This window comes from Akebia trifoliata, chromosome 5 (assembly GCF_017979445.1).
Source record: "Akebia trifoliata isolate Shusen 1 chromosome 5, ASM1797944v1, whole genome shotgun sequence".
Taxonomy (NCBI): Eukaryota; Viridiplantae; Streptophyta; class Magnoliopsida; order Ranunculales; family Lardizabalaceae; genus Akebia; species Akebia trifoliata.
The window spans coordinates 35,073,217-35,091,631 of NC_141379.1; the positions used below are offsets into that span (position 1 = coordinate 35,073,217).

Consider the following 18,415-nt stretch of genomic DNA (forward strand, 5'->3'; position numbering starts at 1 on the left):
TTTGGCATATTTCATGATTAAACCCATCTTTGGCAAATCTGACATTCATTGAAAATCTTGATACGTGGATTAGCTTCGATGATTTGTTGTAGTTACGCATTTTTTCCCTTTTGGTAGGCAAGTGGGCTATTGATTTAGTGGGTGAAGATAGGTTTTGAACTAGGCCGCCTCCTCTGGTAATGAAGGCTACTATTAGTTAGTTCATTTCATTTTAGTGATGCTTGCTGGCTAACTTTTTTGCATGATCATGGAAAAGGGGGAGGAGGGGTTAGATAAAACCATTAAAAAGTCCTATGAGAAATCTTTGATTTCGAGATTTTTTTTTTTTTTTTGGAATTTCATTATGTCCTGGTAAGAAATCCTAGATTTTTACACCTTTTATAAGTGAGATTCTCCAAAAGAAAAAACTTTGTTCGACTCTAGTTTTCTTTTTTAAATAGAGCATTTGGAATCTTCTGTAGATGAATCCATACATGAAGAAAGAATTTGGAAAAGAAATCTCTCTCATCTTATCTTATATACCAAAGTTGGCATGCTTGAGTCATCTCGTCTAGAGGATGTGATAAACCATTTAACTCGGTTAAGAAGTATTTCTTAATATATATTCAAATAATTGAATATATATATATATATATTTCCAGTATCCCAAAATATGGTAGAAACCAAACCAGCTTAAATCCCAAAAGTAGGGATGTAGTTTGGGCTCAGAATTGGGAATTCTAATTGGGTTGATCAAAGCCCATCTTGATATTAGTCCAGCCCAATCCAACCCAGACTGATTTATACACTCCTAACATAAAATGCATTTTTCAATTTATAAACAAAAATTTTCTTACATATAAATTTCTTCCATACACAAAGATGGCATTGCTCATCAATATATGCATATTCCTCCTTTTTTTTTTAATTAATAAATTTTATTCCAATTTCGTTGGTAATCTTCAAACTTAGACGTCGGTATTTCATTTTAATTTTGAACAATCTCTACACGTAAATCTCACATTTTGCATAACTCATTTTTCTATAACTTCATTTCTCTCTTTATTTTCATTCATTTATCATTATACTCTCTACATGCTTATCTCTTATCTTGTGTTAGAGCACACTATGTTGCATAATGCGAGATTTATACCATGGGAAATTCTTTTCTCTCCTTGTATATAGAGATAAAATCAAACTCAAGATCTATGAAGTTCTTTATCGTTAAAATACGAGTAAAATTTTTTCGTACGGCTTGCTTGAAATATTGGAGGAAATTGATTAAGGTAAGCAAAGTTTCTTCCATTCTTGAGCTTGAATTACACACTACATTACTAATCATTTAGCCATGTTTTCTTTACTACAACTCTTTTTTAATAACTCTCTTGCCCACACTGTAACTATTTGAAAAAAAGAAGGTTTAAATTTGACATTTTGTCTATTAAATTAATCTAGTATTTTCTTTTTATTCTTGTGATTTTATCCTTAATAATTGATTTTGTTGTTTCACATACAATTGATGTGTGGAATTATATTCTATGAAAGAAACAAAGTTTATGTTTTTCTGTTAATTTTTTTGTGCATATATATATATATATTTTCACATCAAATTGTTCGTCATTCGAGTATAAAGAAATAGATTATTTATTAAATTTAGTTCTTACTTTTAGATTTTGAAGTAGCATTTTATCATTTTAGTTAATTAATTTCTTTATTTCTAAAATATTTGGAGTCTTGATATCTATATCATGCCAATTTTACAGAATTCAATTAGTGGAATCTGCTTCAATGATTTGTCATGTTTACGCATTTTTTCCGCTTCAATTAGTGGGTGAAGATGGGTTTTAAACCAATTTATATAGCAAAGAAATAAGTGATGGCGACCAACTTTCTGCATGATTTCAGTTTATAAGTAATACTTTTTAGCAATATTGCATTATAAGAGAAGAAAATTTTAATAAATCCCAAAGCATTGCTGAGATGGCCATGACTGAGCCTCACGAATGCAAAGGTCTTGAGTTCAAATCACTTCTTGGGAACCACTATTAGGGATTTATCCTAGAAATTACCTGGTACATGTGGGGGAGGCACGTGCCCGAAGATTAAGATGCAAAGATTTCGAGAAAAAAAAGAAGTGAATTACCATTTCATGAGCTGAATTTGACATTGTTTATTTTAATTATCAAAACGTGGATGATAATAAATTCGGAGGTTTTAAAGTGACAAATTTGTGTATTATGGGTATCGATCTCACAACCTACGGATTCTTAGATTGTTGTGTGACCATACCTCTAAGATCTTAAAGCATGTTTGAAGATAGAATAAAAAATAATTAAAAATATGAAAGATATCTTATTGGAGAAAAAATGAAGGGATTTTGCAAGGATATCTCAAAATAATTGTCTCTGTGTTCAACACTGCATTGAGGTGAAAGTGCATAGAAAACCATTGATTTTCTAACTTGTATCTCGAGGAAATAAATCTATGATTGTTTTTTTGCATTATCAGATCAGCATCATAGTCTTCAACGCAAACTCTGAAATTTTTTCTTTCTAAGATTTAATTTTTATTTTATTTTAAAGTGCACGATGAAAACATTTCTTCTCATCCTGTCTTTTGTGATTCTTCTTATTGCATGATGAAACTTATATACAACTTCTTCTTACAGATCTTGTTACTTGAATCTAATCGTACTCCCCACGAACCATGGATAGAAATAATGAGAAAACCAAGGCGTATCGACATTACTACATTGATTTCAACATACATGTAATAGCACGCAATCCAATCTTGGATGAAACTCTAACACTTTCTTTTTCGATCTAAATGGGATTGCAATGATGTGTAGAATTGTATGAAATAAATAAAGTATGTTTTTAGGTTAATTGTTTGTGCATATTTTCTTATAAAATTTCTCACTTTTCTAAAATATTTGGAGTTGATATCTATATCATGAATTTCACAGAGTTCTCTAAGTGCGATTGTAATAGCTTATGTTTTTATTGTTAATTTGTACATATGTTGGTATAAAATTATCGTCATTCGAGTTTAAAAATGTTGAACCTTTACTAAATTTAGTAGAATTTTGAGACTTTACAATGGCATTTTATCTAATTAGTAACTTAAATTTCTTTCAAAAAAGACATGGAGTATAGATGACAAAGTCATGAAAATTTTATAGGGCTCTGTTCTAAAGAGTAAATTAGATGGGTCTTATAATAGAGTAAAAAATCTATAATTATTATTATTTTAAGAATTGTGCTAGAGTGACCTCAGTGAAATGACACACAGGGATTCTTTGATGTGGTGGTGCATACATGTCTGTACATGTGTTTTACTCTTATCTTGGAGAAAACACATCAATGGACATACACGCACTACCATGACAAGATATTCTCCATGTATCTCCCACCAAGGTCACTCCAACGTTAATCTTATTTTAAAAATGAGTCAGTGACATCAGTGGGGACACCTTTACGTGATGGTACTTGTATATCAATGAATATATTTTACTCTCGTATCTCGAAAAAAAATGCATTTATGGGTATGCTCCCCCGCGGCGAGATGTCGCTCCCCCGCTGAGGTCACTCCAATATTAATCTTTTAAAATTGAAGTGGCTGAATGAATGTTAGGGGTATTTTGATCATTTTCTTGGTGTTTTTTAGTCCGTATCAAAGAATATCTCAAATATTTACTAAAACATTAAAAGGTATTTCAAAATTCCCCAAATTATTACCAAAGGATCAAAGAAAACAGGGATTAAGAAACCTTCGCTCTAGCAATGGCGGAGAGGAAAGAAGAGGACGGAGTCCTCCTTTACTACAAATACGCATCTGTTCCAGACCTTGAAGGCCTTGTTAACTTCTACGATTCAAATTGCAAATCACTCGAACTTCTTGGCCGAGTTCGAATCGCTCCTGATGGTGTCAATGTCACTGTAAGTCGATTTTTCTTTCATCTTCGACATATTTTGAGTGTTGGATTAGTTTATTTCTCTGATTTTTTGTATTAATTTGATGATTATGTTGCATGGGTTGTGAACAAAATTGGATCTTTTGACGCTATTGTCACTGGAAAATTTGTGTTGGATTATTAGGGTTTTAGGGTCTTAGTTCAATGTGAGAAAATTTTCATTTTGGTCTACATTACTTGATTAGGTTTGCTAGTATTTATATTTATTGGTGTGTGAGTGTTTTATATACAAGTGGGGAGACATTATTGGTGATTTGTGATGAATGGGATTTTTGTAGATCGTGGTTGTTATTAAATTATTATCTTTCTTTGTTCGAGTTTGTTGTAAGTCTTTGTTGGGAGGTATTGCTGATAGATAATTGAACCTTTTTTAATTTTTTTTTTTGGGAAATTTTAAATTTTTTACTCTGCTAACTAGAAATCTAGATTGTGAGGTAGCAGAAACTACATCATTATGATGGGGCATGTATTGTTTCACTTTATCAGGTTGGTGGAAAGTTATCCTCATTGGAGAAACACATTGTTGAAGTCAAGTCGAATGACTTATTTGAAGGCACCGACTTCAAGCTTGCATCTTGCAGTTGCCCGTCGAATGACAAGATTGCAAAAGAATGTGGATTCACTTCTCTCTCCATTAGAGTTGTCAAGGTTTTCACAAATATTATCTTACCATTGAATACAAATTATCTTTGATTAGTTTTGTATATAAAACATTTTATGTTTGACTTGTCTTCCACCAATGGGGGGACCCATCATCCAATGGGTTTCGATTAAGAGACCTCTTACACCAAAATTCAGCACTGATTGGATGATTGTTACCACTCATTTTATGGATAATCTATGGGCATTTAGTTAAATTTTTTGGCCATTTATAGGAATTCAATATCTTGGGTAGTTTCAATCATTTGATTGGCTCCCCTCTTGGTGATTACAATTTACATGATTCATCTATAAGTGTTGGAAACCATTATGTATGTCCCTCCTACTTCCTTGAAGCTATCCTGGATACCCATGGATGTTGGGAACAACTATGATCATTTATGTATCTTGCATTCTTGTTGAGAATAGCTTTCATCTTCTACAGGAATTAGTTACTTTTAGTTCTCATCCTCAATTGATGTCACCGCCTATTTCGAATGCTGGAAGGCATCTCACAGCAGTTGAGTTTAATTCAGTTCTCCAGAGTGCTGGTGAGTGATAATGCCCATACAAAACTTCCTCCTTTTTGTCTCAAAAAATCCATGATTTGGTATATTATTCACTTTTAGGCTGGGATGCCATATTATTTTAATTTATTTAACTAGGCTACAATGTCTTTTATGACTTCAAAAAAAGATTGTAGTGCGGAAATTGCAATTCTCTGCTGACTCCAGAAGTCTTACACCCAGGAAATATTTTGGAGAACGATGATCTTACCCAACATAAAAAACTTATTCTATTGGATGCAAGGAATGTATATGAGACAAGAATTGGGAAGTTCGAAACCCCAAATGTGGAAACTTTGGATCCTGAAATTAGGCAGTATAGCGATTTACCTTCCTGGATAGATAATCATTCTGAGCAGTTGCAAGGCAACTGTATCCTCATGTGAGTACCACCTCTTTGGATATAGTTTTGAAATAAAATAATGCTTATGTCAATTTTCACGGCTAGAGAAATATATCAGTCTTCTTTCTGTTCGGTTATTTTATGTTACAGGTACTGCACTGGAGGAATAAGATGTGAGATGGCATCAGCCTATATTAGGTCAAAAGGTGCTGGTTTTGAGAATGTGTTCCAGGTTAACTTCTATCACTAATTCGTACTTCTAATTTCTATGGTGATGATCTTATGTTTGTTGCTATTTTTTCTTTTAATTTTTAAATTACCAATGTTTTTAAATATTGTTCCCAAAACCAGGGGAATAACATACATTTGACAATTTCAATGAACATAAATCCTTCTGTTTAAATTATTGTGAAACTTGTTTTGTTTTACTGAAGATATTTCAACACCACTCCCATATATGTGATTTAATGCACTAAAGCCTTTTCATATAATCTCTTCAAGTGCCATCTGTAACCATCTCCGTGCTAACTTATGCATCTCATTGATTTTCTCCTTGTTTGTGTCCTAAAATATAATGTAGCAGCAAAGGGTTTGCCATTTAAACAGTTTAGACCCTACAAATATATCATTATTGTAGAACCATAGTTGCATAGAATACTTTTAAGAAGATTTATTCATGTTAAAATTTATCTCTATTTCCTACCACTTGTGATAATTTACAGTATAAATTCCATTAATAGCTATCGTGACCAGGTGAGATTTATTGCAGTTATATGGTGGAATACAGCGGTATTTGGAACATTTTCCTGATGGTGGGTTTTTTAAGGGAAAGAATTTTGTCTTTGATCACAGGTATGGCTTTCTGAGCCTCGTCAATCCATGAATTGCAAATGATCATTGCTCCAATTAACAAGTTTGCTGATTTTCCCGTGAGTCTTGACTCCCGATCCAAAAATATCTAATGAATTTCTGTTGATGTTTCTTGAAGCTGCTAAATATTGTTCATACCATCTATCATTTTCTTAGACAGTTTTAAGTTCCTAAACAGACCAAATTTAAGAGGAATCTTGGTTATAAGTAAATGGGCCATCATGCTTTTTGTAAAGGACCATATAACTGTAACTCTCTTTCTCGTTAAAATAGCAAAACTTTAGAGGAAAAGGAAACTGAAACTTTTGCAAGATGTTTTTTATATATAAAAAAAATGACTTGAATGATGTTGTGATTTTCGAAGAAGTAATTCTGTCTTTTCCTTCCGTGGCTGTAGAATATCTGTCAAAAGCTCAAATGAAGATATTGTTGGATCATGCCTATTATGTGGTTCTACCTTCGACGATTATTCATCACGTTGCCGATGCACTTATTGCCGGATGCTAGTCTTAGTCTGTGATAATTGTCAGGTTTGCACCAATAAACATATAGCCATCACATAAATAATGAGTGATGTTAGTTTGCAAAGTTACTTATCAAGAGAAAAAATATACTTTTACAAAGTTGTACAAGAGAATACTTTTTTGTTCATTGTTGGAAATCATTACACGAGAAATTATAATTGCAAGATTAATCAGATCATTCGTGAGTGAGGCTGGATTAAAACGATACAATGGTTAGATTCAAAATATTTTCCTCATAATTGAAAAACCAATCATTAATAAAACCCAAAAGATATAGTATGCTTACAGTGCTCTTATTCTTAATTTGCAAATTATTGCAGCTGACTTTTGTTATTATGTGAATATTATTGTGGTCTAGACGGTTGATGCAAAATATGTTTGCGAGCTTTGCCATAAACATGGAAAGGAAGGTGGGCCAATGCCCTTGAACGAAGGTAGTAGATATCAAACTGAATCAACAATAGCTGATGGGTCAGGGGCTGTTGAGCTTGAATCTGCCACCTTGGGTAAGAGGTCTATACCACTTTTAACTAATTTTTGCTTTTACTCATATTGGAAAATAAGATAATGGTGCCCTTTGTTTTCTTGTTTATGATGATTTGTGGGAGTTACTTCTTGGTAAATAGATATGAACTTCTTCCCTTTTTTCAATCAACTTGTCACTTTAAAGGTTACTAATGTAAAGCTACTTGGGGTCCTCCACTCCCTTTCCCATCTTTTCCTGCACCATTCCCTTGTTTCTATATTTATGCTTTGGTATGGTAGATTAGAGTGAAGGGCTCTCTGAACTGTTGAAATGAAATCTATCATAGAACCCTTGCCTCATTATTTTCATAGAGATCTCTAGTTGGAATTTATTAATGGTGAAGTCACCCATTCCTTTCCCTAATATTCATGATCTATGTTAGTGAGATTTGAATACCTCGTTCAACTCACATTGCTAGATCAGTATGGCCAAGTCAAACTCGCTCACGGTCTCAAGGGTAGTTCAGAGGCAAGCTTAATTTTTCGATGTTGGGTTTGCATATTTTATCCATTTTTCTGACTTCTTGGTAAAATTATTCCACAGTTAACAAGCCTCCAAGAAAGCTGAGAATCTTATGCTTGCATGGATTTCGGCAGAATGCCTTGAATTTCAAAGGAAGAACTGCATCATTAGCTAAGAAACTCAAAAACCTTGTGGATTTTGTTTTCATTGATGCACCCCATCAGTTGCCTTTCATTTACCAACCACATCCTACTAAAACAAGTCATGGTTCTGTCGGATCACAATTATATCAAACTCTGCCACCATTGGATAATTGCAAGAAAAAATATGCATGGCTAGTTGCACCCGAGTTCGACAGCACGAGGAAAACAAACTGGGAAATGGCAGACGAACCATTTGATCCTCTACAGTACCAGAAGCAAACTGATGGATTTGATGTATCTTTAGCTTTTCTGAAGTCCGTATTCTCTCAAGCTGGGCCATTTGATGGGGTTTTGGGATTCTCACAAGGAGCAGCAATGACCACCTCACTTTGTGCAGAGCGAGGAAGCTTGGATGGTGAAATTAATTTTAGATTTGCAATTTTATGTTCTGGGTTTGCTATAAATTCAGAAAACTTGGAGCGGGGATCAATCGACTGCCCTTCGCTTCATATATTTGGAAATGGGCAGGGTAAGGACAGGCAGATCGCGTGTCACACTAGCATGGAACTTGTTAGTTTATTCAAGCAGGGTTGCTCAGTAGTTATTGAACATGAATCAGGTCATATAATTCCTACTCATCCTCCGTATATTGATCGCATCAAGGATTTTCTTCGGTGCTTTCTCTGAGTTGCTTTGTGAAATTGTATTCTTGAATGTGCTTGAAAAGTACATCAGAGGGCAAAGGCCACCCCTATATCTACCTTCCTCAACAACCATGACTCAATACTTATATGGTTTGGGGGACTCTTACAAAGGGTAACCATCAACAGTGACTCCATTGTATCATGGGAACAACATTTTTTGTATTTATCATCAAATTGTTCAAGAACAAACGTTTCAATTCTCGGGAAAGTTACATTACTATACTAGAGGTTCACCTGGTAATTAGGGCACTTTTGCAGCTTGAGTTGTACTTTTGTCGCTAATCGATATAGTTTTCAAAGAGATTGCTTCGTTTTCACTGTTTTTTTTTTTGGTTGATTTTTAATGTCTGTTGGTTTGGCTTTTGGGTCTTCCTATTTTTTTTCTTTCATGACCTTCAATATACGTATATAATGAACGAAGATCGTGAATGGACTCCTTCCCCTGGGTTGGGGAATGAAATGTCAACCCCTACTTGAATGGTTGAATTAACGCAAGTCATTGGTTAGTGATTACGATTACGTACAAGTTTTCTTCTTAAAATTAGGTAGTTTCTATTGCCACACCAACTTTTGTTAACACCATCCCAAGATGTGTGCTAATTCTTTGGTGATTTACACATGAATTGGAGTGGCATCAGCAAAAGTTAGCGTGGTAATATAGAAATTGGTTGGCGTTTAAGTTTTATATGATTTGTTGCAATTAACTTGTTGCTTTTATAGAATTTAAAAAACTTAAAAGGGTGGTGATTATACTCCATAGAAAAAATCAAAAGTAGGTGTTTTTTTTTTTTAAATTACTAAATATACCTTAGTAGATAACAAAACTCAGTAATGGAATGAAAAAAAACAGTTAGATGGTACCCATTAGATTTTACAAATAACATCTGTAAACTCATTACATACAAGGATTCACAACCAATACAAACTGTCATCAATTTTTGACACTCTTAGGATTCCCCTTGAGCTAATGTCAGTGGCTGTGCTCTCAATCCAAACCATCTAAAATTTTGAAAATCACTTGGATCGGACACAAATGAGCTTAAGTTCTCACCAATTTATGGCCATCAAATTGCCATTTCATGCTCGGAACTGGAAAATAGCATTTGAAGCTCTAAAAATATATATACATATAGACGAGGAAATGTTATTTACATGGTTGTATTACAGCGGCAGGTCCGAAGTACGGATGGAGGATCAATGTAACATAGGGACGTGGTGTTTAAATCAGAAACTAAAATAAGTTTAAGACACTAGACCCCACATACTTGAAGTAGAGCTGGGCAATATACGAGGAATGCATTTATATCATCTGATGGCCAAACCCAAATTTCCATGATAAGGCTTCGATGATGAATTTATATTATCTAATATTCATCAAAACTAATACAAACAATGTATAAATGATTGATGTGGGGAAAATATATACATGAACCAATTTTGTTTGGAATATGAGTCTTGGCGTGTGTTTGATTCATGGGAACAAAAAGCTGTCTGAGACAACCATGAACAAACTAACCCCTACTCATCATCTCTATCATTATCACACAAGATTATCAAAGACAAACGATAAAATCCTTAAACAAAGCAATAAAATTCCTACCACATATATACAATTTCGAACAATTGGACAGATAATATCAAGTAAACCTAATACCGAAGATAACAGAAATGTATTTACAATCTCTGTATTTACAATCTCTTCAAACATTAAATGATTCAAGAGTAGTCTACACCTTGATGACAAGAAACAATTGTGCCACGGAAAGCATGAGCCGAGAACCACAATGGATAGGTATAACTGTTCTTCACAGAGTACATCTCCTTCCATACCCTACTTTTCCGATGATACACTAAAATCTGCTTTTGGGTTGCTAACAACACGAATTCACTGTTCTGGCTTATAGGGAAAACACTCGGCATGAGCCCTTTTATACATCTTAGACTCACTCTGTCCACCTCATACCATTCCTCTCCCTTGTAATCCTTCAACACCCATATAGTCATCCAAGCCTCCGAAATTTGGATCATTGACACCGAACCCTCCAACTCCAACAAATGCATCCTATTTCCTGAAGCACCAACCACCTCATTTGGCAATCGGATCCTCTTCCAAATCTCTTTATCCAAATCAAGCACAAGTATATACACACAATTGTTTGTCAACCAATGGAGCGACCCATTCGCGAAAACAACTTGGTTCCTATTCATATGGGTGAACTCCTCAGCTTGATACGAGACAAACCTCCTCCATGTGTTGGTCACCGAATCGAAAACAAGGCAAATGAAGGAATCGAGGGGTCTTCGACCGAATGGGCGGTAGATACCAGCTAAAACAACATTGAATTTTTGGGAAGATAAATCACAAGCTAATCCCACAAGGGCAGCTTCGTCATCGGGATGGAATCGAGTCATGGGTCTTCCCCTATTTCTTGGAAGCAATTTATACTCTCTAGTCATTGGATTACATACATAGTAAACACCCTTATTGGGTATGCTAGCACAACATAACAATCCATTACAAGAGGCTCTAACCTTTACTCTATCCTTCAAAAAATCCAAAGAGAACTCAGAAACACCTCTCAATCTATCCACACAGATGTAATTGGACTCTATATTAAAGGATTTTATGACCTCTACCAATACCATTGGATTCTTAGATGATATTTCATTGTAGAGTTTAATAAAATACTTGTTAGAAGGCAACCCATACCAATGTTTACATACAGATTTGCATCTAAAGAGGGGTTTAATGGGCAATCTTGCAAGAATTTGAAAAACAACTTCTTCTGGGAAAAACACATTTTGTATATCAGATGAACTCATGATTTATTTCCAAGAAAGAAACTACAAAAGGGTTTATGTTTCTCAAATCTAAACGTAAAATCGAAATAAAGTTCAATTTTTTTCTTACCAGATGAGATCTAAGAGATGGGTTCGTAGAAATAACCAATTGATCGATTTGGAAAGAATTGGATTCTTACTTAAGGGTTTGAGATCCGATTAATGGAGGAAATGATGGTTCTGACAGATTCGCAGAATGTTTCAAGCATTTGTAAAAATAAAAGACTCCCAAATCTTGATTAGGGCATCTGATTGTGGGTTTAGTTTAGATTTGAGAGATAACGATAGGAGGGGATTGAAAGATTAGATTCCATTTCCACGAAGAGCCACGAAATTCGAAAAGTTGAAGAAATTGGGGGAGCAGCAAAGATGCTTCTGATCCACGCGAACACAGGACGAATATGCCCCTTTAAGGAATTTCTTGTGACCAATTATCTGCGAATCGTCAAAGGTTAACCAATCAAGTGTAGATCGTGTGGTTGTCAAATGAAAGCATCATAGATGCTATGAGGTTGGGGCACTCGATATCATTTTTTTGTTGTGGTACTTGTCATGGAGAAATGTCCCCTTTAAAGAGTCATAGGATAATCTTCTTTTGTGTAATCCACAGCGTACGCGTGGCAATATGATTTTAATCTCGAGCGTCCGATATGCTTGACTTATTTGAGCTAACATCATAGGGCGAGTCCGACTTTGAATAAACCCTTTTACAACATGACACGTGGATTTTATATTATTTCACACCCCTACTTTTTTCATAAATATTCGGAATACCTCCTTAATCATGCCATGTGTATTCCAAAGAAGGGGTTCTATCAAAATTTGAAGTGGGCAAAGCCTCAGAGAGCCAATGCCCAAACTTGACTTGGGTTAGGTCAAGTTGATCATAATTATTTTAAAAAAGAGAGAGAGAGAGAGAGAGAGAGATGATATTCAATGTCGAAAATTGTTTCCTCTCTTTCACGAACAACATCAAAATAATTCTTTCTAATCATCTCGTTATATCATACAAGACGATGAGATTTTTTTTAGACCTTGAACTTCAAAGAAAAAGGAGAAAAAGCGAAAAAGAAGAAGTAATAAGAAGAAGAGAAAGGAAAAAAATAATCGTCTTTTGATCTCTCATCTTGTTCATGAATATTAACAAGAAATTGATTTATGAATCATTTAAAACTCAAATGATTTTTAAAACCATGAAATTGAACCAAAAATAAAATAAAATGATACAATTATATTGAGAATATAACTATTTAATATAAACCCAATCCAACTTTTGGGTATGGTGCATGAGATACATTATATCATTGTGATGGAAAATGATACATTTAATAAATCATTAGGATTTTCCACGGTCGAATTATTAATAATTAAGATATTTAAATTAATTATTAGAAGTGATTTAGATTAATTAGGATCTTTATATTAAACCTACATTTTATATCTTTATTGATGTAATCTATAAATACCTTATGAGTTCATGTAATAATAATCCAAGAATTCTCAATAAATTTATTTTTCATAGTTTAGGTCTTCTGAACCAAATCTCACGATTATTATTAAGGAGCTTCGTTGTACCACCTTCCAACATAAGGATCCATCACTGGCTTGGCCTTTGCATTTTTATGAATATTTGAGTACCTCAAATTTAAATACTAGTAACATGCCCCTTGACTTCAATTTTTTTTAATAAATTAAATAAAAATGACTTTAAAACCCTTGATTTTCTTTTCGAAATCAGTCAGTCTTCAACTTTAACATTTTGAAATGACGATGATCATGAGGGGATTGAGATTACTTTTTATTAATTATAAGCTAAGACCATGGTCATGAGGGTCATGTCATCAATTCGGAAACATAGGAGGTATCTTAAATATTCACAAAACACAGGGATCATTAAGAGTTCGGGACTAACATTAATACCATTTTAATCACTAAAGAAGACTCATAAATTATTAAGAGAGATTGGTGCCAACAGTGAACATGGGCCGATCCGGATTCGGGCTGGGCTTTTAAAAAGTTCAGATCGGGCTAGACTTAACAACAAATTTCAAAGTCCAAGCCTTTAGACTTGTTGCCAATTGGTCTCTGGAGCATATTTTATGTAAAATTCAGGTGAGAAGCTACGGCTGATTGATTGCGCTTCTAAACGTAGTTTTACCGGCATTTGCGTCAAAAAGTTGTATTTTATGAAAGTTTGCGTGCTTGATATTGCTTCTAAATGCAGCGTTTTGAAATTGTAAAAGCAAATTTGAAAAAAAAAAATGGTGATTCGAAAAGCGCATGTGAGCAGCTTCGCACAACTACATTTTAAAGCACCAGAGTGAAATGACGAAATTACCCTTCATCATTTATCAAATTTACACGCTTAGTCCATGATAAAACTTCGATTGTTTTCGATCCTTATCACTCTCTCTCATCAATTTCGACAGCAACGGTGACACACCTCGACGACGACAATCAATTTTCCGAACGTAACCTATAGATGACGAGGACGTTGTCTTGGTTAAACTGAAACCCATCGACAACGACGGTTAACCGCAAGGCATTCGAAACCTATTTATTGTAGAACTTAAATTCGGTGAAAACAACGACGTTGATCGATGCCATTGACGACGATGATTCGAAGTCCAAGCGAACTCAATCTCTTCGTTTGCACCTTTTCCGATCGACGACTTTCGATTTATTCACACAGCAGCTTCTAACAAGACTTGTGAGCTCTCTCTCTCATGGATTTCGATTTTTGACGAAATTGCAATTTGAAGGTTCGATTAACAGAAAATTTTCTATTAGGATTTTTCTAATTTCCAATTTCTTATTAGATTTTTATTAAAAAATTATAATAGAAAAAATAAATATTCACCAATTGATCGGGTTAGAAATTGTTGCTTATTTTTGTTGTTTATTTTTATTCACCATTGATCGGGTCAGAAATATTCACCAATAATCATGTCTGTTGCTTATTTTTATTAAAGGTTGGGTTAACATAAATTGCTGCTTATTTTGTTAAAAAACAAGGATAGAAATTGAGGACAATGGCAATTTGATCATTCTCTATTAGTTTCTCAAAGAAGACCAAAGTCTAGTATGTAGTAGTATGTCATCAGCTTGAAAACTCAAGGGTATCTCAATTATGTAAATTTAAACAACGTTCTCAAATTTTCACTAAAAAAATATCATGCATTTAAGATTGTTTTTTACTTTACAGGTAGATGTTAGGAGTGATTCTCTTCACTATATCGGCGCATTATGACATTTTATCATCAATGCATAGTTAAATGGTCTTTTAAAAGGCTTTACTGGGGTGTACCCAAATTGTGGATGTTTTTGTGTTCATTTTTAGGACTATTTATAGGGGTATTTTAATAATTTTCTTATGTATTATGGTTGCACTATCAACCTTAAGGGCATTCTGATCATTTTACCCTACTACAACAGATTTTAGAAGCTGTACCAAACATTAATTATCAGATTCTAGTCAACAGCACAACAGTTTTAAAAAGTTCTATCAAACAAATTTTTCAGTGTTTCAGATTCTGACAGCAAAAACTGATAGTAAATTTTGGTAGCTAAATCAATCGGGCCTTACGTAATAACTGTTGACACAATTTCAACAGTCACACATCCATACACATATCTCTAAGATAAATCTCAACAGTTTGATCTCACATAAACTCTTGGTCGGGATTTTGTGTGAATATATGAGTTCATTTTCACGAGTCTTCAGATCCTAATATAAATCTCAACCGTTAGATCTCACATATACACAAATGTCAAGATTGTGTGTGAAGATATGAGATCTCTAGGATAAATCTCAGCCGTTTGATCCCGATATTGTGTGTGAACATATGAGTTCACTTTTCATGGACAGAGGTGATCATAAAGTTGATTTAAAATTGATCTATTTTTGTTGGTATATAAATGTGTTTTAAATTTAAAATATTTATGATGTTTGATGGAAATTCGCACAATCCAAAGATATTTATTTAGTGTTGGTTGAATGTAGTTGGAGATGAATGGCAAGTTTGGTGATGTGGGCCCCTTGTTCCTCACAAGTTAGTGGTGATTCTCATAGGCCAGCCTTCAATCTACGTGGAGGCATCAGAGCTGTACACGTGGACATTTATAATTGGTTTATTTTTTGGTCCCACTAGTTTCAACTTTAATGAGATCCCATATCCAACCATAATTGTTACATCCTCGTCAGCCTTTCCTAAGAGGCCTAGTTTTAATGCAAGAGCTTCACATCAAAATGATATGAACCTCTCCCCAAAAACCTATCAATTTAACTTCAATGATACATTTTTATGATTGATTTTGTGCGAGATATAATGGTTACAAATTGTAAATAACTCTTTATTTTTTAAATAATGCTGAAGTGACTTGAATCATAGATGCTTTCATCGAGATATGAGTAAAAAATATCTATAATTCTTACACACTTTCATGTGCAATACGAGGTACAATCTTGAAAGTTACTCCAATACGATTCTTATTTTTTGTGGATTCATCTAGTTAATATATTTCTTAGAATCGTTATGAAGGCACATAGTTTTGGTATGCGGCTGTTGTGGTAAGGGCACAAAATCATATATATATTTCATCGGGATAAAAAAAAAAAAGATGTGCGGTTCTCTGCCCTTGTCACATCAACCATGTATCTAACTGCGTACCAAAACAATGTGCATTCATCATCATTATATTTCTTAACCAGTGGACCCAAAAAAAAGAAAAAAAAAATTATAACATAAAGCATTTGCAAGAGGCGACATCAAGCTTTTCTATCACAATGGAACAGCAAATTTACGCTTAAACTTTATTATCAATTGAATTTTGGTAGCAAATTTGTTGCCTTTATACCAGCTTGAATGTGAAGTCCCTCTCGCGAGTCGCGACCAACTCAAAAGTTTTACTACATATTTGCCCATGGAAATGACCATTTTGCCACTACTCTAATTAATTTGCTCCAACTTTCCAACCGTAAGATTTAAGACAAATGCTGAGTCCCTCAAACACCCTTCTTTATTCAGGAAATCACAATGTTGCCAGTGCTGATCCAGTACCATATGGATCACATCACACTTTATGATTCTAACATTCGTATCTATCAGAATCCTTGAGATGTCATGAAACATGTGACTTATATATAGAGTCGTTGCATCAATTCCTTAATATAATTAATTGAGTCCATCTCTGTGTTTAATTCTAGCATGAAAGATAGAAATTATTAATGAGTCGCGCTCGAGTAATATTGAAATTTACATCGTTTCACATATTATTGATGTGAAGGTGCTCATAGAACCATTGATGCTTTTCACTCTCATCTCGATGAAAAGTATCTATGGTTCTGTATAGACTCATCCACGTCAACAATGTATGAAATGATGTAAATTTCAATGTTACTTCAGCTTTTCCATTATTAATAGGTGGATGGGAAAAATGTTATGGCTTTTTTATTGGCTTTGATAATTGGATCATTATCCAAATTGTAACAAAGTGCTTCAAATGATGCAAAATCCTATTTAGCATATCTATGCTTTCAATTGAAATTTTGGAGATAAACCGATTCAAGAACAATAAAGAAAGAAAATAAATAAAAATATAATCACACGAAGAAACACATAAATTTTATGTGGTACTTTCAAGATTGAGGTATGTTCACTGATCCACATTGATTCCATAGCAAATATTTCTACAAAATTGCATCTAAAAGAACCATGATTATCATATTGATGTTAGGTGATGGTCAAGAGTGCTTTTAGGGGTCTAAAGAGTATTTCTAGAAATCGTGCTGCATTTGGTGAAAATTATAAAATTTTCTTTCAAAAATCAAGTAATTTTCATTCCACCTAAGTTCACACATGAGTAAGAGCTAAAACCATGTCTAGGCAAGTTTAATTTCTAACATTTGCAGGAGTTTGGAAGGGGAAGGGATCCTCTATAGTGCCTTTTAATTTGTAGAGATTGACATCTTGAAAACATAATTAAACAACTCAACCTTGTGTGGATCATGGTGTAGATCATATTTGATTTTTTTCTTTTCTTTTTGTTGTTGTTGAAAAATAATAATTCTTTAAATCCTATGAAGGCTTTGAAGATGAACGGTCCATGACCTCCAATTTTTTAAAGAAATAAATTTTGTGGTCATGTAACGTGACTGTTCTTCAATCGACTGATATTACTAACAGTATTGTAGGGAAAACACACTACAGAGGATCTGCTCCAATTTAAAAAGGCCCGCAAGTACTGACTAACCATGCTTAGAAATTACTTTGAAGAGTACAAAGAAAAAGTGTCAACTTGTTGAATTAATTAGTTAGAATAATGATAAACTGAAACCCTCCCCTACCCTAACATACACGCCTGATGTGGCATGTGTTAGAACCATACATTTGTTAATATGTGCAATTGTGTATCCCGAGAAAAAATCTATAATTCTAGCACATGCCATATTAGGGGTGTATGTTGAAAAGGGGGGGGGGGGACTCAGAAAATCACGACGACTCGATTAATTAAAGGCTGTGAGTGTTGATGGCATGACTTGGTCGGGGGGGACTCAGAAAATCACGACTCAATTAATTAAAGGCTGCGAGTGTTGATGGCATGACTTGGTTTGAAATTTTCCTTCACCTACTAATCAACGACTAGTAATTAATTTCACATGCCTAGCAAATTAAAAAGAAAAGAAAAGAAAATTCAAAGCAACCAACCAAACTCAATGTAAAGGGTATATGTCAGTAAATTTCTTAGTAAACAAGGGTAAATTAGTAGCCTCACCACAATATAAACCCTCATGCACCACATATCTTTACATATAGAGCTTAGCAAAAAATTACTAGAGAGAAAGA

At 34.0% G+C, this 18,415-nt stretch overlaps 2 protein-coding genes across 2 annotated transcripts; one reads left to right on the top strand and one right to left on the bottom strand.

Moving 5' to 3' along the window:
• The first annotated feature begins 3,659 nt into the window (after nucleotides 1–3,659).
• On the top strand, nucleotides 3,660–8,930 carry LOC147402574 (rhodanese-like domain protein). Its single transcript, XM_086444272.1, has 9 exons — nucleotides 3,660–3,917; nucleotides 4,439–4,600; nucleotides 5,037–5,142; nucleotides 5,341–5,539; nucleotides 5,651–5,732; nucleotides 6,270–6,352; nucleotides 6,768–6,900; nucleotides 7,253–7,400; nucleotides 7,964–8,930. Exons 1-9 carry the CDS (start codon nucleotides 3,762–3,764, stop codon nucleotides 8,710–8,712), a joined length of 1,818 nt encoding a protein of 605 aa, XP_086300398.1. The 5' UTR covers nucleotides 3,660–3,761; the 3' UTR covers nucleotides 8,713–8,930.
• A 1,302-nt stretch (nucleotides 8,931–10,232) lies between these two features.
• On the bottom strand, nucleotides 10,233–11,973 carry LOC147402575 (F-box family protein). The gene has a single exon (XM_086444274.1). The coding sequence runs from the start codon at nucleotides 11,550–11,552 to the stop codon at nucleotides 10,446–10,448; it is 1,107 nt and encodes a 368-aa protein (XP_086300400.1). The 5' UTR covers nucleotides 11,553–11,973; the 3' UTR covers nucleotides 10,233–10,445.
• Between the last annotated feature and the right edge of the window lie 6,442 nt (nucleotides 11,974–18,415).

What these genes read in the sequence shown, in the direction of transcription:
- LOC147402574 (XM_086444272.1), top strand. Translation starts at nt 3,762, where the DNA reads ATGGCGGAGAGGAAAGAAGAGGACGGAGTCCTCCTTTACTACAAATAC. An exon ending in CTGATGGTGTCAATGTCACT is followed by an intron (nt 3,918 to 4,438) that starts GTAAGTCGATTT and finishes TCACTTTATCAG; the next exon opens with GTTGGTGGAAAGTTATCCTC. An exon ending in CAAGGCAACTGTATCCTCAT is followed by an intron (nt 5,540 to 5,650) that starts GTGAGTACCACC and finishes TTTATGTTACAG; the next exon opens with GTACTGCACTGGAGGAATAA.
- LOC147402575 (XM_086444274.1), bottom strand. Translation starts at nt 11,552, where the DNA reads ATGAGTTCATCTGATATACAAAATGTGTTTTTCCCAGAAGAAGTTGTT.